This window comes from Schistocerca cancellata, chromosome 6 (genome assembly GCF_023864275.1).
Source record: "Schistocerca cancellata isolate TAMUIC-IGC-003103 chromosome 6, iqSchCanc2.1, whole genome shotgun sequence".
Classification (NCBI taxonomy): domain Eukaryota; kingdom Metazoa; phylum Arthropoda; class Insecta; order Orthoptera; family Acrididae; genus Schistocerca; species Schistocerca cancellata.
Window position 1 is genome coordinate 284468675 of NC_064631.1, and position 22037 is coordinate 284490711.

The 22037-nt window shown below is 41.8% G+C and overlaps 1 protein-coding gene across 3 annotated transcripts in view; it reads left to right on the forward strand.

Annotated features, from left to right (window-relative positions):
- LOC126088500 (SLIT-ROBO Rho GTPase-activating protein 1-like) overlaps nucleotides 1-22037 on the forward strand; it is a 703657-nt gene that overhangs the window by 451826 nt on the left and 229794 nt on the right. The window contains exon 1 of one of the 3 annotated variants that reach the window (XM_049906642.1): nucleotides 4257-4346. The exons of the other annotated variants lie outside the window; for them this stretch is intronic. Within the exon in view, the coding sequence (XP_049762599.1) occupies nucleotides 4310-4346 (37 nt within the window). The 5' untranslated portion in view covers nucleotides 4257-4309. Of the gene's footprint in view, nucleotides 1-4256; nucleotides 4347-22037 lie in introns of those variants that run through there. 3 annotated transcript variants of the gene reach the window in all.

Sequence of the window (22037 nt, forward strand, 5' to 3'; positions counted from 1 at the left end):
CTTAACATAGACAAATGTAATGTACTGCGAATACATAGAAAGAAGGATCCTTTATTGTATCATTATATGATAGCGGAACAAACACTGGTAGCAGTTACTTCTGTAAAATATCTGGGAGTATGCATGCGGAACGATTTGAAGTGGAATGATCATATAAAATTAATTGTTGGTAAGGCGGGTACCAGGTTGAGATTCATTGGGAGAGTCCTTAGAAAATGTAGTCCATCAACAAAGGAGGTGGCTTACAAAACACTCGTTCGACCTAGAGTATTGCTCATCAGTGTGGGAGTCGTACCAGATCGGGTTGACAGAGGAGATAGAGAAGATCCAAAGAAGAGCGGCGCGTTTCGTCACAGCGTTATTTGGTGACCATGATAGCGTTACGGAGATGTTTAGCAAACTCAAGTGGCAGACTCTGCAAGAGAGGCGCTCTGCATCGCGGGGTAGCTTGCTCGCCAGGTTTCGAGAGGGTGCGTTTCTGGATGAGGTATCGAATATATTGCTTCCCCCTACTTACACCTCCCGAGGAGATCACGAATGTAAAATTAGAGAGATTAGAGCGTGCACGGAGGCTTTCCGGCAGTCGTTCTTCCCGCGAACCATACGCGACTTGAACAGGATAGGGAGGTAATGACAGTGACACGTATAGTGACCTCCGCCACACACCGTTGGGTGACTTGCGGAGTATAAATGTAGATGTAGATGTCCCACATGTACACTGGTCAGACAGAACATTATGACCACCAACTTAGTAGCCGGTATGTCCGGTCGTGGCACGGATAACAGCGGCCACGAGGCGTGGCATGGAAGCAGTGGGGACCCGGTAAGTCGCTGGAGGGAGTTGGCAACATCTACACTCACAAATCACCTAATTCCCGTATTCCTCTGACGCCACATTCAATCGCATTCCGGATGTGTTTGATAGAGTTCAGATCTGGCAAGTTGGGGAGCCAGCACATCAATTGGAACTCGCTACTGTGTTCCTTGGACCACTCCATCACTCTCCTGCCCTTGTGACATCGCGCATTATCTTGCTGAAAAATCCCACTGGCATCAGAAAAAATGATCGTCATGAAAGGGTGTGCGTGGTCAGCAACCACTGTACGATACTCCTTGGTTGTCGTGGTGCCTTCCACTACCTCCACTGGACCCATGGATCGCAACTGAATGTTCCCCAGACCATAATGGAGCCACCGCCGGCTTACCTACTTCCCGCAGTACAAGTGTCAAGGAGGTGTTCCCCCGGAACAGGACGGATTCGGGCTCTCCCACCGGCATGATGATGGAGGTGTCGGGATGAATCAGATCATGCAATGCTCTGCCACAGCCCCAATTCCCAGTGCTGATGGTCACGTGCCCATTTCAATCGTAGTTGCCGATTTCGTGGTTTTAACATTGTCACCTGCTAGGGTCGTCTGCTGCGGATGTTTATCGTTAGGAGTGCTCGGTGCAGACACACCTGTACTCTACCCGTCATTGATGAGACGATGAGGTCCCATACTCCGCGGAGCGTAGGGAACGATGCGGGAGACCCGCACCGCCGATTAGGCAAGGTCGTAGCAGAGGTGGTTTGCCATTGCCTTCCTCCAACCGTAATGGGGACGAATAATGTTGATGAAAACGACACAACTCCCAGTCATCTCGAGGCAAGGAAAATCTCTGACCCCGCCGGGAATCGAACCCGGGACCCCGTGCGCGGGAAGCGAGAACACTATCGCAAGACCATGAGCTGCTGACTTACCCGGCATTAATGTCTGATATAAGTTCTGCACAGTTCGGCGACTGTCCTGTTATACCAGCCTACGACATCAGGCATCTGTAATAAGCGGCGGCCGCCCAACCCCACGAAGTCTGGACGTGGTTTCACCTTGCTTTCGCCACACTCACCACAGCACTCCTCGAACAACCGGCAAGTCGTGCAGTTTCTGAAATGCTCGTGCCGAGTCTCCGGGCCATCACAATCTGCCGTCGATCAAATTCAGATACATCGCGCGCGTTCCCCATTCGACACACGGACAGCACGCTCACTGATGCTACATGCACGGTGCGTGTGTCTGACTAGCAGTCATTCCTCAGCAGGAGACGCTGCTATGCCTGGACGGGTTTATATCGCTATTAGGTCGGTGGTCATGATGTTCTGGCTGATCAGAGTATATTCTCGTTGCCGTACGGGGGAGACCTTATTTGTTTTTTTAAATTGAAAGTCGACGAATAAATACGATATTGCAGTTCCTGTGGTATTCAGGAAAACGATGCAATGCATGTCCGAAGGAACATTGCATCATATTTCTGAATAACACGGGCACTGCAATATCGTACTTTACAAAAGAGTTACCGAATTTCATACAGTCACGTTAAGGATGTAAGCGAGAAACAATTGAGAAAAGGTTTGAAATAATGTATATGTTTTGGAGAAAGTAATTTTGTGATCTCACTATCAAATACTGGAAGAACCAAGCCCCTGTATTTGCGTGGCGTCAGTTACACTTCCTCATGACAAACAGAAAGTTCTTGCAGTAATACTTGTCTTACTGTGTTTAAAATGAGGAGATGATGATGATGATGAGGTCCCATACTCCGAGAAGCGTAGGGTACGATGCGGGAGACCCGCTCCGCCGTACTAGGCAAGGTCCAAGGTCGTAGCGGAGGTGGTTTGCCATTGTCTTCCTCCGACCGTAATAGGGATGAATGATGATGATGATGATGATGATGATGATGATGATGATGATAAACACGACACAACACCCTGTCATATCGAGGCAGGGAAAAATACCTGAGCCCGCCGGGAATCGAACCCAGAACCCCGTGCGCGGGAAGCGAGAACGCTACCGCAAGACCACGAGCTGCGGACTTAACGTAAGAGGGACATGAATAGATAACGACAACGTTTTAAATTTAGACAATAACTGTGCGAAATATTGAAAATCAAATTTCCCTCGCCCCTGGAAGCCGTTAATCAGGCAAACTACAACTGGAGTGGGTCATGGGGTAGTCGGTTAGTAATATCGATAATGACTGCTTACAGTAGTTCGAGAAGTTCATTTCTTGATTAAAGAAGAATCGCTCATGGAATACAGCGCAGTGTTAATTGTTCATCTAGTATTTCATCTTAACCGAATTAATATCGAATGTAGAACAAGAATAAAACATTACAGCACGGCTCTTCTTTGCTAATTCGTTTGGCTTCAGGAGTTACGAACATGCTGCAAAGTACAGGGAGGTATCTTTAAGGAGGAAAGGAAAGATGTTTGTTGTATATTTTGATATCCTGTGAACGGAGAACTACAAAGGGTAAGTATAGATTTCGTGGTTGATGCGTATTGAGTACTTCTGATTAGAAAAATGTCACGATAGTGAGCTTGTAAGTGGAGGAGAAAGGCGGTATGTGAAAAATAGAACATTTGCTGAACAGAGACGCATACATGAAAAAAAAGTCATCAGAAATAGGCGTGGAACCACTACAACAACAAAAAGTAGTATAGCGCAATACGGAATCTCGACGTTACAATGCAGATATTTATCGGAAGCGTTATGCGCATGAGTGTCAGTAGCTATTTAATGTCACAAAAAGTGGAGGCTAAGATCGGAAAATTTTCGTGAAAATATGTGGCCCCGCTGAGTAAAATGGAAGTATGATTAAAGAGAACATTAGAGTTATCCCAATACACAGTTTAACTGACACCGTGTACAAGAATTACTTAAAATCTCAGAGGAAATGTGTTTAGAATGGAGAACAGTGCTCACAAAATGCTGCTCAACAATGTTATTTCATAGTTGACTCAGCTGCTTAGACGATTGAGGGAGATACAACGCATGGAAGTCACAGAAGAAATAGCCTAGCCCGTGGAACACTGGAGACGAAATACATGTTCACGAAGAAGCTTAGAACGGTAACTGACAGGGAATGGCAAGGAAAATGGAAAGAAAAACTCAGTGAGTTCATTCAGAGATTTTGCTAGGGCGAGAGGCAAGAACTGTCAAAGCCCACCTCCAAGTTTAAACATTCTTTTTAAGTAGTAAAACAAAAAAAGAACTAATTTTGACAGGGAGGCATTTCCCCATATACAAAAGTACATTGACACGTGCATTGCGAACGTGTAATAAAGAAGCATTTCCAGCGTGAAAACTAGTCGAACCGCCGTTCGAGCGCCTGTGTTCAAATTCATTCTCTCCGCTATCGGTGCTGCCGTCAGCGGCTGTTGGGCGAACTAAGCTCTGTGGCTGAGAGGCGGTAGCAGCTCATACCGTGCGGAGCGAAGGCCGTTGTCGGACGTGTTTGAGCCCGCGTTCTTTCTTCACGCTGGTTGACATGTTCGGAGGGGGCAGTGGCGACGACCGGTCTAAAGGTGAGCGCCAGCCTTGCACCTGCATACATTGTGTTCTGCAGCGGGGCACCCAAGGGGAGACATTGTAGATTTTGTCGGTGTTGTGGGAAGGCTTTGTCCACGCAGCGATCGCTGAAGCACCCTTACGCCGTGCGGTGGGGCCCAGGCGGCTTCCTAAATTGGCCGCCTAATGACTGTGTCATCCGCTAATTAACTCTTCGCACACAATGACGGGAAATTGTTTTTTGAGCAGAGTGGGGGAGTCCCCCTTCACAGGATGAAGAGATTAAATTCGTTCTAAAGTTTCGCGATCTCTGTGCATCATCGCAAGACAGGAAGCTGTTGTGACGCAGGATGGTGTGTTTGCGTGCAGTAATGTGGTGCCTTGGTTTCTGGCTACAATCTTTTTGTTTTGTTTGAGTTAAGTGTTTACAGAAACGAGGTGGCCTTAATCAGAAGAATAGATATATTCTGAAGTGTCCGTGTGCAAATAAAGAAACTGTGGCTTAGTTATATGAATTTTCATTGAAATATACACCCGTGAAGGACAAGAGAAAGATAAAATATAAGATCAACAACAGGTAGTTCTTAGAAAAAATAACTGCTAGTCGTAAGACGCATTGGGAAACCTTTGCGTGAAACAAAAACGGAAATGGTCTCTGAAACAGTTTAACGTCATTGTCTTTGTTAAAGCAGTGTAATTTAATCATTCTTGTCTATTTCTATACGACTGCATTATTGTACCACAGGGTCGATTTTTTCTTTTTTTTACTTTTACTATATCGGCGTTAACATCGTTGTACCGAGTGAATTCATGAACACTTTTCTTTGCCGTTGCTTTGTTCAACTCATTATCTAATGATATCCTCTGTCGTAAACTGAGAGGATACAGAAATGTTTTGTAACAGTGTAAACCTTGTTATTGTCGTCGGAATGTCTCAGCGTGCTGTGAATACGCCATTTGGCGCGTATGACAATTTAAGGATTAACTAACCATTCAATCATCACTTATGTGGATGGTGCTTTTAATCAAAGTTAGTAGGTTATGTTTTCAGGTACGTTTCTAAGCTAACATTTTCTTTCGGTTAATTAGTGCCGCCTTCAGTCTTTTTTATTGTGGTTGCAAGATATGAGTTTATAATAATATACAACAAAACAATCTTCGGAGAGCTGCCTATTATTTGATACAGATTTACTGATCTGCCGTTGCAGTTTGTTATTATAACGAAAAACTCGGAAAGTATGGAACGAAAGTAGACATAGGCTCTGCCAGAGATCAATCTGTTATCAGTCTTTCCGATACACCTTTGTTAGTTTCTCCAACTCCTACGAAAAATTGTCAGTTTCCAACCTAACCTAAATCTAGGGATACACTACAGATTAGTTGTTTCAACCACAGCACAGATTTTTGTGGGCGAATGTGTGTGTGTGGGGGGGGGGGGGGGGGGACACGGGCACATTCACACACTACCCTTGTCTTTCAGCATAAATAATATGTTTCTATTTCATAGGCGTTGCTTTTTTTAGCTTGTGCATGGGGTTGTGAGAGGAACATCGTCTATCTCGGCCAGTGAACTGAGGTTCTGACAATTGTGTCCCACGGCTATTAAACCGCGTGCTATACACATCCGCTGTATTTGAATTGTGGGCGTACATAGGTGAAGTCCAGATCGCGAGTCGCACAACGCTGCGCCAAATAGCCACAGAGCGGAACAGCACGCCGTCAAGCCTGGTATCGTTCTGCACGGAAGTGGAGAGAGACCGCTGACGCGTGATAAGGCTTAAGATGGCCCCATAACGTGCAACCATATTTTGTAAAGTTAGCCGGAAGGGAAGCATCTATAGGCCAAAGAAAAGCGCGTTACTTTCATTCTACATCCCCTATTTTTAACAGAACGTTAGCTCAGTTTAAGGCTGAAGCCATTGGATTATTGTTGCATCAAAGAGAAATTTGGGAACAGATATGAAACTCAGGGATAACAAATAAAAGGTGTGAGGTTTGCCGTTGACATTGTCATTCTATAAGGCGACAAAGGATGTGAAAGAGCTGCTGAACAGAGTGGGTTGTGGCTTGAAAAGCCGCTACAAGATGAACAACAGTGAAACAATGCTAATGGAATTTAGCCAGAATTAAGTCAAGAGATGAGGGATTAGAAAATGAGATAGTAAAAGTATTAGAGGAGTTTTACTTTTCGCGCAGCAAAAGTAACTGATGCCGGAAGTAGAGTACATAAAATCCAGAATTGGAATTGCAAGAAAAGCATTCCTGAAGAGAAAATTGTAGGCATCAGTTTGTCAAGAAGTCTTTTGTGAAAGGAATTGAAGTGTAGCCTTACACTGAAGTGAAAGGTGAACTATACGCAGTTCGACCAAAAGAATAGAAACTTTTGAAATGTGGTGAGGCAGAAGAATGTCGAAAGCTGGGTAGGCAGACCAATAACTGTCGAGGTACAACTTGACTAAAAGAAGGGGTCAGTGGAGGAAATACATTTTGAGGCACCAAGAAATAGTTTGTTAAGGAAGGGATGTGTGGGGTTAATTTTAGAGGGAGACAGTAAGTAGTTTGGAATGGGTGTTGTTTGGAAGACTTACGTAGACATAGAGGCTTGCACAGGACAGAGTAGAGTGGATCATCAAACCGCTCTTCGGACTGCATACAACAGTAGCAATAGTTCTTCGTAGAAAAGTTTGCCCGTGAATGAGGTGCACATTACGAAATTACGGATATTTCGCATGTATGTTCAGTTTTGGAGGAATTTGATGTAAATTCAGTCAACAGTAAACTAACGCGATAGAATTCGAAATTACTGTCAGGGGTAACGGTACACGTACAGGTGTGTGTGTGTGTGTGTGTGTGTGTGTGTGTGTGTGTGTGTGTGTGTGTGTGTGTGAGAGAGAGAGAGAGAGAGAGGGGGGGAGAGAGAGAGAGAGAATGTTCCAGCGCTCTTCTCTATATTAGCCTGAAGCTTTTATTATTGTTGATTTCGTGACTTGCGTATCTGAATGGTCTGACTGATTATCTTTTTCAGAGATAACATTGTCAGCTTGACATTGTTTCTGTTTTGATCAGAGTTTGGCGTTTCTCTAAACTAGCGTACTCCGTATAAGGCGGTGGCTCTGAGGAAACACCAGATCTAAAGAACCAAATCTCTCGTGCTGAGGCTTCCTATTTTCCCACGGAGATATCTTGTAAACTCAAACTCTTTTAAAAAGACGGTTCCCTAACAACAGCTTAACATTTAAAGGTTATGAAAAGTGTTGAAAGTTGCGAAGATAATCGATTGAGGTATCTTATTTACCTAAACTGTTTACTATGAAACAAGATTGCAGTTCTGTGATATAACACACATGGCACTAAATCTATTTCCTGAAGAAATAGAGCGTTCCTTTGCTTCGGCGTTGGTTTCATTTTAGATCACAAGATGACCTTTTTGCCTGGACCGGATTTCAGACTTAAAATGAAGCTCTTGCCGGTTATTTGCTGATTCCATTAACGACGAGCATTCGTTGGTGAATGCTAAACTCTGTATCCATACGGGGAAATGAATGTGGCCTTGGGAACCTTCCGCATTTCATTTAGACCGCTTACAAAATACCCATTTACGGTTATACTGTAGCTGTCTTTTCTAAATCCAGACAACTAGGGAAGATGTCCCTTCCAAGAGGAAAAGTGTAAGTTTGTTAAGGCAATTAGTAGAAAATCAGCAAAAATGTTATTAGCTGAAAGTTCGAGTGGCAGACAAGTATGCACTATCTTTAAACGTTCTTTCGACATTGTGCATAAAAATCGATCATAGTGCTTTCCTCTTCATTGACACGGTAGTCACAACAATGATTCTGTCTCTATATGGTAAGCCGGCCGGGGTGGTTATAGGCGCTACAGTCTGGAACAGCGTGACCCCTACAGTCGCAGGTTCGAATCCTGCCTCGGGCATGGATGTATGTGACGTCCTTCGGTTAGATAGGTTTAAATAGTTCTAAGTTCTAGGGGACTGATGACCCATAGTGCTCAGAGCCAGTTGAATTTTTATGTATGGTAAGGGAAGAACTAAAGCGATAATTGGCCGTAGAAGTAAATCCAACAATTATGCGTAAGTTTCTTTCTTCAGGTAAAGTTTTATCACAGACCATTTCGCAACTTACTTATGACTAAGAGTGTTTCTGTATAGAATTTTCATAACTGAAATAATTTCTGTATTTAACAATAAACTTGGGTGCAACACTTTTTGAGAAAATTGCTTTGATTAAAAATACTTGATACTAAAGAATCCTGGAATGTTGGTGAGAATGTGTTTGACATTGGTTACCATGCTGAACTCGCATTCGGGAGGATGACGGCTCAAACCCATTCCGGGCGTTCTGATTTAGGTTTCCCGTGATTTCCCTGAATCGCTTCAGGCAATTGCCGGAATGGTTCGGCTGAAAGGGCATGGCCGATTTCCTTCCCTAATCCAAACTTGTGCTCCGTCTCTAATGAGCTCGTTGCCGAAGGCATGTTAAACACTAATCTCCTCCTTGACAATGGTGGCAGCTTTCTTAAAACTGATTATTCCTATTATTTTTAATTGTAACTACTGTTCAGTTTGTTTGCTTCATTATATTAGTTGGAACATACTCATTGCTTTTGAGTATATGATTTTTACTGTTTTCGTCGAATATACGAAATTGAAATTTCAAAATTTTAAACAGTGTTGACATTGCATGCATGGTAGCGAAATTTGCTCATAGCTGCGTTAAAACAAAGTAATATTGTGTTCATTGCCCCTTTAGCTAGATTGAGCAAGGATTCTGACAGTCAAATGAGTTCTTTATCGAACTCGGCACACGAAAATCCAAGCATGTGCAACCTTCTTGTTCTTGTCTTTCAAGGTAGGCCTAGCGACTTGTTTTGGCCTCAATTTCTACTTTTAAGTGCCCATCCTACGTCCCTCTTTCCTTTGGCTTTGTGTTGTAAGTCCATCTTTAGAACCCTTGTTTGTTCCATTCGTTCCATATTGAACCTTCGTTTTGTTTGTGTTCTTCTATTTTGTGATTTACTGCAAAACTATTCAGTTCTAGTTGAGTGTTTTCATTAGGAATACTGTCCAAGTTAGTGCAACCTACAACGCGTAAAAATTTCATTTCAGCCTCCTCAGCATAGTTAGAACCTTTCCTCTTCATAACACAGGAATCACTGACTTACAGAACAGGAACAGCCATCACCATATAGAATTTCATTTGGTGATATATAGCTCCGTAGGTAATTGAAGTGCTGAGCTTGTTACAAAATTTAATCTTCAATTAAAAAATTTTGTTTCGTACTCGGTACTTCCTATGGACTGCCATTGTCTTAGTTGTATTTACTGCTGTCAAAATTATAATACTTTCCAATTAAGTTAAAAAGATTTATTTTTGTAGTTTTTCACATTAATACTGTATCATCAACATACGATAGTATGTTAATATATCCTTATTTATGTGTGTCCTTTTTCATTCCATTTTAGGGTGGCATCTGTTCTTAATGCAATTGGGGATGTAAAGTATAAGTTCCTATATGCAGACTCTTGCTGCAGTTTGATTTGGGTACTCTCGTTTTGCCATAATTTTCCACAGTCTCTCTCTGTCCAGTGCTTCTTCAAAATCAGTGAAAGCCAGGGTGATTGGTAAATTACATTGGATTCTGAATATTTGAACATACCAATCCGTTTCCTGGTCGGTGAGAAAGGCAGCCAGTCGTGGTCAAACAGATGAACATCAATGAAGCGCCATATAAAAAAACATTGGCTGGCGTAAATCCAGCGCTTCCAATTGACTTTGGCGGACTGATTTTACTGCAGTCATTGATATTAGGTGCCCACCGCGTATTTATCCTTGTTACTTCAAGTCGCTTTCAACAATGTGGCGTCATTTTTGTAGATACTAACAAATTCCGAACATGTTACGTCTATATTAAGCGAAATTTGCAACTCTGCGTTTAGTAAATCCATAGAGCAACGTTTGCGGACATTTGTCCATTTGATGGTCATTCAAGGAAAAAAACTGTTCTACATACGCATTTGAGGGAATTATGCTCAAAGCACGAAATACAACACCAATGAACATATTTAGCTTATGATGTTTTGCGGTTTTAAATGTGTGTACCCATTTTTTATCTACAATTTGATTTTGATCTATGTGAGTCAGTTTTTTCTTTAAAACACTGTAGTCTTCAATTAGTTCATCGGTTGAAATCCTTCGTCTGAACAGAAGCAGCATCACAAAGTTCTGTAAACGTCAACTCACCAGTGAATGACAATGGTTCCAGTTTTTTTTTATGGATTTGGTACATTAAAATCAATATGGCTTTGGAGGTAAGCAAATGCATTTTGATAAAATAATTTAAAATCTGAATAAGATGCTTCATAAGCTTTCTCATCGGCGTGATTTTGTGCAATATGTAAATGCGACCGAAAAAATTTTCATCAATACTTGTTTGCAGACCTGCAACATTTTTTAAAATTCTACATAACAGAGTCGCAGCGGTTGTCGTGTCCTGCAACGCCAAGTTAGCTTGTCCAAAAATTGGCGCAAAAATGTTAAGTATAAAGACGTCTTATTAAACATATGCGATTCCACATCGCTTTCATCGTCTGTTGCAATGGATAAAAATGTCTCAATGGCTTTGGGACATTCATTACCAATCTATATGAAATAGGAAGTTACTGCTGGGTAAACTTTCAAAATGCTTTGTATAGCTGTACTTAAAGAAAGCCGCCTTGTAATCACATGTTTGTTTAGCTCCGTCCATTCCAATTGCGGAAAGGTTACAAACTCCTTCAAACGATCCCTGAAGGTGAAAAATGAGATAAGACTAAATTTTGCAAACCACAGATTCCACATCCAGTTCCAACTGTTCATAGCGTGTTTGAATGTATTATTCAAAATATGAGCCAGGAATCCAGCTTTAAATATATTTGGATTTTTATCCTTAAGCAGGGTAAACGCAAATTATTTTTTCCAAAATTGGCGTTCGTATTATCTGCACTGAATGCCGACACACATGCGATTTGCAAATCAAATTTTGATAGTGTGGCTATAATAGCATCGCTTACAGCATCAGCCTTTTCGAATGGACACTCAAAAAAATCCAATAATTTTATTTGACATCAGTCTTCTTGGGAAAAATATTGAATGCAAATGGTATACATTTTTCTGTTTCCTTTATTAGGTGTATCTGTAGCGATGCTGAAGTAAATTTAAGTATTCTGTCACGACCACAAGATTTAAGAGCTCTCACTGGAATTTTTTCAGCTTTGGGGCCAAGTACGACATTGACTATACTTTCAGACTTGGTTCTGCCACAGGAATTTTTTGCAAGAACTCAATCGGGTAATATATGAGGAAGCAATTTCATGGCACAGACCGTGGACGGTTATGAAATATGTTTTATACAATAATATGTTTCCTTTAGTTGAGCCAGAGTTACCAAATTAATTTTTGCTGAATTACATTTTGGAAAACGGTATCATTAAGTTCGATGTGCTTCTCAAAAGCTGTTTCTTTTAACGTTCATTTTCATACATCTACATCTACATTTATACTCCGCAAGCCACCCAACGGTGTGTGGCGGAGGGCACTTTACGTGCCACTGTCATACGTTTAACGTCGGTCAATCTGCCGCTAGGTATGGAAAAATACTTATCGCAAATTTTGCATCGTGCGTAAATAATTAAACTGCTTTTGGCTACCCATGAATTAGAATACACTGAGATATTTTCGCAATTTCTCCACCTTGCTTATCATTATTGTCGCTTTCAGGATCACTCAGTGTGGCAAATAGTTTTCTGAAAAGAGAGAAAAATTATCAAACTAAGCCATACCATCATGGTGTCATCCTGACACCCATAAAATAAAATAAATATTACCAAATTAAACTGACCAACAATTATTAAAAAGTGCGCTTTTATTAAACTATATTTACAGAAGCATTACAGTAAAAACTTTTCAAGGTGTGATATTTTTACAGTAGGAACTTCACTATCGCAAAATTGACGTTGTCTCAGAAAATCTCTAGATTTTAAGGACACTATTCAATATAAAAAATTGAAATTTTAAACATCTCATAGTCATAGTAGCTTCATAATTAACGGACAATCTTTTCGTAATTCTTATTGTTCAACTTTGAAATAAAGTAAGCCATTGAAAGGGCTTGCAGTGAATTTATAGTGTTGCTGCTAGTTTACTTTTGGTTTACTTTAGGAAACGATATATGTTCTAGTTACGCTGCCCTCCACCTCCTTCGTGGTTTTCGTAGTTGATCCAAGGTATCACAAATAAAATAATCAGCAGATGTATCTAAGCGTGGTAATGCCGTGTTGTCGAATCTACTCTGTGGTTTGTTTGTATTGATAAAGAAAAATGCTTCAAGTATGGATGTCGGATTATGCTACAGACCATTGTGTACTGCTTTATTTATTATTGATATTCCTTTGTTTCACCAACTCTCACCCAAATATCACTTTCCAACCTAACCTGTAAATCTCTGACTTCGTTCCAGATCCGTCTGTTATCAAAATAGAATTTTCGGGGAGGACGGAGGAATTGCTCGAAGAAGTTAGACATGGTCCGTTGTTTTATATATGTGAAGTTATTACTAAACGACCCCAGCAATAGTGCACACGGCGGGGCTGCTACCGGCGTATTGAATGCCACTGGATGGACGGCCGTTGGACAGCCGCGTGAAGGTCGCGTAGCTTAGCGGCGTGGAAAAGAGTGATTGTACCGGGGAGGAGCCAGAGTGGGAGAGATTGGGATTCCGTTGGACGGCCGAATGTGAGAGAACATTTCTGAAGCTCTGCTGCGAGCCGTTTAATTAAGAGCGTAGCGCCCGCCGCAGCCGTTAGCGCTGGGCTGACTCATCCGGCAACAATAGCCCTGGAGCCTGTCACTGCACGGTCTCCAGATACACGTAGCAGGCGAAACGTCATAGCGGAGCAGCTTGGCGATTCCTGTGGAAATATTGAGCCTAGCTGTACCACTCATCCTCTGTGGCGCACGGCGCCATGGGAAATGCGGGCCGAAACCACTCATCGAAATCAAACTTAACCTAAAGTTCGAGTCATAATAAGAATTATTCTTAAAACATTACATCACATTCGTTGACTTCGCGAAGTCATAACCAATATTTCATTTTCCAATCCAACCCAGATCCCGGGATTCGCTACAGATCAGCGTTTGCAGAACTAAGATATCGTAAGATTTTGTATTCACATTCGTTGTCTTCATCGGCTCACTACTAAACTGTCACTTCCCAACCAAACAGATATCGAGCTAAGTTAAAGATTAGTCTCATCGCGACCTACACTCTAAAAATTTACATAGAAGCAAAATAAGTACACTCCCTCCTTTTCTCCTCTCCTCGTCCTCTCGACTTAGGACGGTGGCGCAATGGTTAGTGGTCTCGCATTCGGGGGGGGGGGGGGGGGGGCGCAGCTCGTTCCGCAGCTGCTCACGCTAACCACGGGACCACGCCCGCTCCTGAGTTCACACCACCTTGATGTTGCCTATCTTGCACATGGACTACTCAGTTTGTATATTTTGCTTATTTTTTCATAGTTCCACACAACTTCTTCCTGTTTTCTCGATTGATCTGTGTTCAGTTTTTCAAGGCCTATCCACTGTGCCAACTTATAACTAAAACTGAGGGGGGTGCGATGGGGAGGTTCCCTTGTAAGTATTTTACTGGAGAAACAGAAAGGACACCATCAGTTGTACTGGGAGTTCCTCCTCTAAATGATCCTCCGCTAGTAGAGCCGTCTCACTGGCTATTGTAAAATGTTCGTGTATTTCGTGATCTGTATCACTCAGACCTTTCTCCATCAACCGTCCAAGAGTTCCATCAAAGTTAGGATCGTTAAAAGCGAACTCATTTTGTATTACTCTGAAGGAAATAGATACATACTTAATGCGGCGCGGTCTAGGAGAGCCCAACACGCGTCATAACACACGTCAGCAACAACCGAAGAAGGCGGATGCAGCCGAAAGGAAACATTGTAGTGTTGACGGTTTAAGGAGGGTAAGAGGAAGAGGGCATTGAAGCATTCCGCCAGAACTGATCTTGAAGAGTGAGTGAAATTTTCATGTTGTCGGAGAGACCACACTTCGTAAGTTGGGGTTTAAACCAGTGTTTATTCCGTCTTGTTCCAGTGTTTCTCCACATGGTGTGTTATTGTATTGATTATACTACAGGAAGTTCTGCAAAGAATGGTGAAAAATGTAACTGGTTTCAGTCCACCCGCGAAAACCTGGTACCTTTACATAATGCATTAATCTTACATAACAATGCTTGTTTGCCCTGTAGATTTATTAATTACTAACATACATGTTGCTCTGGTGAATAATCAAGCTTTCATTTATTAAGTTTTATCAGCACATGTTTTTGGAACGCCTAAAGACTTTGTGTAACGAATTCAGCTCGCCTTCGCTATGGATCAATGCAAGAAAATGCCTACAACAAGCAGAAACAATTATTTATTTGTAAATTCTGCTAACAGTAAAAGAAATTTGGTTTTGTGTTTAATCCAACATAATGCAACGCGTTTCGAACATGTTCTGTTAATCCTCAGGCGTTTGTACACACATACGTATGTACGTACAGAGAAATGTTACCTAAAAATAAGCTGTCTTAAACTAGAACTTATTGTCCATTGTTTGTTACTATAGTGGCTGGTGTGGCATTTGGGTGAATCCGCCATCTTGTGTTAAGTGCATAATGTTTACATATATGGCGAAACAATTTGTGCGGTGAATTGTGTCGAAAAACAGAGACAAAAGACAAAGTGCGATAGTGTAATGTTACTCAACTGCTCCGCCACTACACCAATGATGCAAGTGAAGCTACAAGGCGATGACACCGCTGTCATATCATACATAATCAACTACAAGAAAAAAACTAGCAGAAGACATCACTGGTATTGATTTCTGGCGATCCACTGCCCCCCACCACCACCACCACCACCACCACCACCACCACCACCACCACATACCACACCAGCCACTACAGTAACAAACAATGGACAAAAAAGTTACTCTAGTTTAAAACAGTTGACTTAAGTAACATTTCTCTGTATGTATAAATACCTGCAGATGAACAGAACATGTTCGAAACGCGTTGTATTATGTTAGATTAAACACAGAACAAGAATAAAAAGTGGCAGGCAGCAGAAATTACAAACAAATAATTATTCCACGCAGTCACGGTTCACAAACTTAGACATTATGGCTGAAAACAGCAGAAACAATCCGATAGTATCCGATTACAAGATAAGCAATGAGTATTGTGTATACTGCGTATGTGTGTCTAGGGGTAATACTAAAAAACGATGTGAAATGGAACGTTTACTTAAATTCAGTAGCGAATGGAAGACTTAGATTTGTTGGAAAGGCTCTGGGAAAAAACACACAGCATTTCTGAAAGAAATAGCGGACACGACGCTAGTGCGGCCAATACTAGAGTGTTTTTAAAGTGCTGGGAGGCCTTATGCTGTAGGTCGGGTAGTATGACAAGAAGCATCGAATGAATTCAGACTGTTTGCTAGGGTTGAAACAGCCCTGTACAGTTCACATGAAAATGTAACTAATGCTTGGAAATTTGAACGAAGGATCCTTGGAAGGAAGAAGACGCATTTAACCGCGAAACCCTCTCGGGTATATTTAGAAAACCTGTATTCGAAATGACTGTGTAACTATTATGCGTATGTCTCGCCTAGTGACATGAGAATATGACAGATTAGGATATGCATAGAGGCATATATACACTGATCAGTCAGAACATTATGAACACCTACCCGATAGCCGGTATGTCTACGTTTGGGACGGATAACAGCAGTGACACGTCGTAGCATGGAAGCAATGAGGCCATGGTAGGTCGCTACAGGGAGTTGGCACTCATCTGTACACACATGTCACCTAATTCCCGTAAATTCCAGGGAGGGGGCGATGAGGTCTGACGCCAAGTTCAATCATATCCCAGATATGTGTTCGATCTGACTCAGATCTGGGGGAGGGGGGCGGGGGCAGCATATCAGCAGAAACTCACCACTGTGTTCCCTGAACCACTCCCACCACACTCCTGGCCTTGCGACATAGCGCGTTATCTTGCAGAAAAACGCCACTGCCGTCGGGAAAGATGATCGTCGTGATGGGGTGTAAGTTGTATGCAACCAGTGTAAGATACTCTTGGGTCATCATGGTTCCTTGCTCGTGCTCCACATGAACCATGGATGCCCCTGTGAGAGTTTCCCAGAGTATAATGGAGCCGCCGCCAGCAATTCAGGTATCAAGGAGCTGTTCCCCAGGAAGACGACGGATTCGTGCCCTACCATCGGCATGATGAAGATAGCGGGATTGATCAGATCATGCCAAGCTCTGCCATTGCGCCAACGTCTAGTGCAGATGGTCACATGCTCATTTCAGTCGTAGCTGCCGATGTCGTTAACATGACACATGCGTGGGTCATTGGCTGCGGAGGCCCATCTTTTAGGAGTGTTTGGTGCACTGTGTGTTCACACACACGCCGCCTGTCCTGTTTTACCAGCCTGTGAAGTCGGACATATGTAATGAGGGGTGGCTGCCCAACGCTATGATGTCTGGATGTGGGGTTTCACAGTGATTTCGCCTTTTGTTGAAGACACCACTGCACTCCTCGAGCATCTGACAAGTCGTGCCGTTTCCGAAGTACTCCTGCCGAGCCTACGGGCCATAACAATCTGACATCGGTCAAACTCTTGTAGATCGCGCGCCTTCCCCATTCCACACACGGGCGGCACGCTCGCTCGTACTACAGTGAACAACCTTAATATTCGGACACTAAGAGATTTTTACTTTGCTGTATCATAACTGTATTCTGAATAAAAGAAAAATCTATCCACGTACTGGCTCAAATGGCTCTGAGCACTATGGGACTTAACAGCTGTGGTCATCAGTCCCCTAGAACTTAGAACTACTTAAACCTAACTATCCTAAGGACATCACACACATCCATGCCCGAGGCAGGATTCGAACCTATCCACGTACTATATGAAGGTAGATGTCTAGTAAATAACAGTATGAATGATGTTTACACAACGTATATCACTTGTTGTATAATAAGATTGAAATAAAGTACTCTTCGATGGTTAGGTTACTTCAATATCCGGGCAAATGGCAATGCCCTACATGTTTCCACCGTTCACACCGGGGTAAATACTTAGTCAGCAGGCAAGTGTGTTTTTCAAGCGCGGTCGACTGTCCAGACGGTACAATACCACACAAAGCTAATACTAGGTTTGGACAGTTTGTGATTTTTTCACAACGCTAAAGTTAAATTATGTAGACAAATTGTTACCACACTCAACGTGAGTAAGATGATTCAAAAATAGGACCTTATCGACTCTATATCGCAAAAGGGCCAGCCGCCAAAGTTGGATGCACGTGACAAGAGACAGCTAATACGGAAACTAAAAGAAGGATCCTACGCTAAGTGCACCCAGATCAGCACGGGAGCTGCTAAACGAGACTGGCAAGATGGTACATCCTTAAATGATTAGCAGAGCATTGAATGAAAGTGGCTATAATGGGAGAGTGGCCAGGAAGAAACCGTATGTGAATGAACAGAATCGAAAGAAGAGATTGTACTTTGCCACGGAGTTTCTTTGAAGGATGAAATATGGTGGAACGACGTCATTTTTGCCGAAGAAAGTAAATTTAACGTTTTTGGGTCGGATGGACGAAGCTTGGTGTGGCGGAAGAACAACGAAGAATTTACAGTCACAAATATTGAACCGACTGTAAAGCATGGAGGTGGCAGCGTTCTTGTCTGGGGCGGTATATCGATATTTGGGCCGGGCGAATTGGTGTTCGTCGACAGTATTATGGACAAATATGTCTATTTCAACATATTAAAGAACAATTTACGGAAAAGTGCTGAAACCATGAGGATATCAAACACAAAGTTTTACCAGGACAATGTCCCGAAACACAAGGCTAGCATTGTGCAGGAATATTCGTTGTAAAATTGCTCCAAAGCCTTACAACCACCACCTCAATTATCAGATCTCAATTCCATTGAGAATTTATGGCGATAACTGGAGCGCCGTATTAGAAAAACACCAGTACCGTCCAAGGAAACTCCGAAGCGTCGATTAAAATAAGAATGGGACAGTCTACATGCGGACTATTTAAAAAAAAAAGATCATTTGCAGTATGCCGCAGCGTTTGAAAGATGTTATAAAACAGAATGGCTACCCGACAAGATATTCAAACATTTAATGTTCCACAAAAATATTGTCTTGAAATGATTATTTCTGCAAAGTGTCCGAATATTAAAGTAACGTGAATATAGGACAGAGTTCTATTTAAATAGTATTATAAAAGAACTTAGTACGTTATCTTAATCAAGTTTATGCTATTATTTACAAGACACATCACGGAATGTAATACTTGGTCACATGTTTTGTTCGTTTTGTTACGAATGAAGTTATGATGCTACAAGGTTAACATATCATAGTGTCCGAATATTAAAGTGATTCGCTGTATACGTGCCGTCCGTGTGTCTGGCGATATTCCGTTCATAATAAGAATAAACCTGATGTAAACATTACGCCATGGATTCCACCTTTTGCTTGAATCTCATTGGATTTCGTTTCACGTGGAGCGGAAGCCAAGCTGTGACCAGTACAGTCAAGTACTATCATAAGGATACGTTTCATGTAGCGTTTTACGCACGTAGACTGAGCGATGATGCGAGACAAGTTTTACCGGCGCATTAAACTTGGGCAGCAGTGGCCAGCCTGCGGTCCAACTAACCTGCAATGATGCGAGCAGCTGCAGTTTAGACGTAAAGAGATGAGCAAATAAACAATATAGCTTCGAATGTTATTTAATTTTTATAGACGATGAAATAATATTCGGCAAAACTCCGCTCGCTTCATAGATGACCAGACGGAAAGCATAAAATTCTCTCGGTTCTCACTTGACAGTGTTCTGATTACAAAAAAGAGTGATGAAAATTCCTAACTTAAACACAGGGTAATTTATCTAAGATAGCTATGAGTGATGCAAAAGTGTACTGCAGAAATTTGACCGTACTGTTGAATGCTGAGGTCACTGAAGGTATTAACCGCAGGTAGTCGTCTGGTAATCTCTTAGCTCCTTATACAAATTCGAGAAATGCATTTCAGTTCTGGAACTGTCATCTGCTGCGTTGATAATGAATTGATCAACAGGAGAATCCACGAAACCCATTTTCTCTTTTATGACGTGCCATTCTATATCCCGCCAGCGTTCGGCAGTGAAATGTGAAAAAGTTGCGTTAGTTCCAGTACGTCTGGCAGCTTAACAGTCTTGTTACTTCTCGGTCCAAATCTCGTAACTTTGCTTCAGATCAGCTCTGTTGGGTTCATATTGTAATTGTACAGTGGTAAATGTAAAATTGTAGCATTTGTATGGTGTGTTCGATGCTGTGAAAATCATTGTTTTTCATGTTTCTACGACACTTTTCTACATCTGGGGTATAAAACAACGGATATAGGCCAAATAAAGAGTATTTGGTTTCTCGTATTTGCCTTAAAAATGAAATTGTTATATTGCTTAATTTAAGCAACTTTTATTAAGTCTATCGTGAAGTATCGGTAATTAAGAATTTATATTTGAAATGAAAACAGGAATTTTGCGTGCAATATGTAACTAGAAACAAGAAGTCGTTCATTAGTGTAGGAAAGTGATGATGAATTTCACAATTACGAGATGAAGGTACATCAGATTGAATGGGGGAAAAAAATGATTCAGGGAAGACTTGAACTAGCGAAACATGATATTGCAGTAAGTATCAGTTTCGTACGCTTCTGATTCCACTACAGATACAATGTGCATTTGTGTGTCAGTGCATTTGTGTCTCAGCTGTATCTAATACAGTCCCTTGGAAAACTTCAAAGCCGATTACTTCTGTAAATTTATGAAAAACATGAACAACAATGTACTGGGTAATCAAAAAGTCAATATAAATTTGAAAACTGAATAAATCTCGGAATAATGTAGATATGGAGGTACAAATTGACACACATGCTTGGAATGACATGGGGTTTTATTAGAACCAAAAAAATACAAAAGTTCAAAAAATGTCCGACAGATGGCGCTTCATCTGATCAGAATAGCAATAATTAGCATAACAAAGCAAAGATGATGATCTTTACAGGAACTGCTCAATATGTCCACCATCATTCCTCAACAATAGCTGTAGTCGAGGAATAATGTTGTGAACAGCACTGTAAAGCAAGTCCGGAGTTACGGTGAGGCATTGGCGTCGGATGTTGTTTTTCAGCATCCCTAGAGATGTCGGTCGATCACCATACACTTGCGACTTCAGGTAACCCCAAAGCCAATAATCGCACGGACTGAGGTCTGGGAACCTGGGAGGCCAAGCATGACAAAAGTGGCGGCTGAGCACACGATCGTCACCAAATGACGCGCGCAAGAGATCTTTCACGCGTCTAGCAGTATGGGGTGGAGCGCCATCCTGCATAAACATCATACGTTCCAGCAGGTGTTTATCAGCCAGGCTGGGGATGCGATTCTGTAACATATCGGCGTACCTCTCACCCGTCACGGTAGCAGTTACAAAACGTTTTGCTGTCCAGCGCTATCTGTCTGTCATTTTGTGAACTTTTTTCCCTAATAAAACCCCATGTCATCCAAACATGTCAATTTTTCCCCCTCTATCTACATTATTCCGTGGTTTATCAAGTTTTCAAATTTTTACTGACTTTTTGATCAGCCGGTATTTCTCTGCACTTCTTAACCGTGTTACACACGCGTGCTTCACTACGCAACAGGAAGCAGCCTCGGCCATTTTCATACTGCGTATTAACAGCGCGACAATCAGAGCACAACAGTGCAGAGGCTGTGACTGCACCACCAGTGTACGTGTGCTACGGCTTCTGACCAATCATCGCATTTGTGTTTGTTTACGTCAGGTTTATTTTTATGATGAACGGAGTATAGCAATCTAGTAAGTCGGTGGGCCTGATGCTCTGGCTGATAGGTGTACACATTTTCCTCGCCTCTCTCAGTACGCGAAAATAATAAGAAAGAGAATGGATTTCATATTAACAGGATCTTCCGTTGGTTCTTGGTAGAACAACATTATAATAATAAATGAAAAGCACCAGTTTGCTTTTGTTCTACAATATTATTTTTATTGCTAACCGGTTTTCGGCTTACAAGGCCATCTTCAGGCATTTACTGAGTATTATCACCAAAGAAGTTAAATGTTAGCAGACAACATTGGAAGAGAAGTAACACATCTAGAGTGAAGTAGAAACATACAGTGAGTAACATCTTTGCAATGAAATAGTAAAAACTGAACAGTACATAAATACTGTTGGCTGAAATATTTATGGACCATTTTGAACAAAATTTTCTAAATACAGAACCTTTGAGTGCAAACATCAAATACTGGTTTAGATATGTAGATGATGTCCTGTGTATGTGGACTGGTACTACAAGACAACTCAACACATGCTTGAAAAACCTAAACGGTCAACATAAAAATATCCAGTTCACTATGGAAATTGGCAACAAATCCATAAACTTCTTAGATCTCACCGTTGACATCAGTACACACACACACACACACACATTGTTTCAAAATTTACAGAAAAACAAGAACTACAGACACAGTAATACCTTCTTGCTCACAACACCCCATAGCTCACAAAC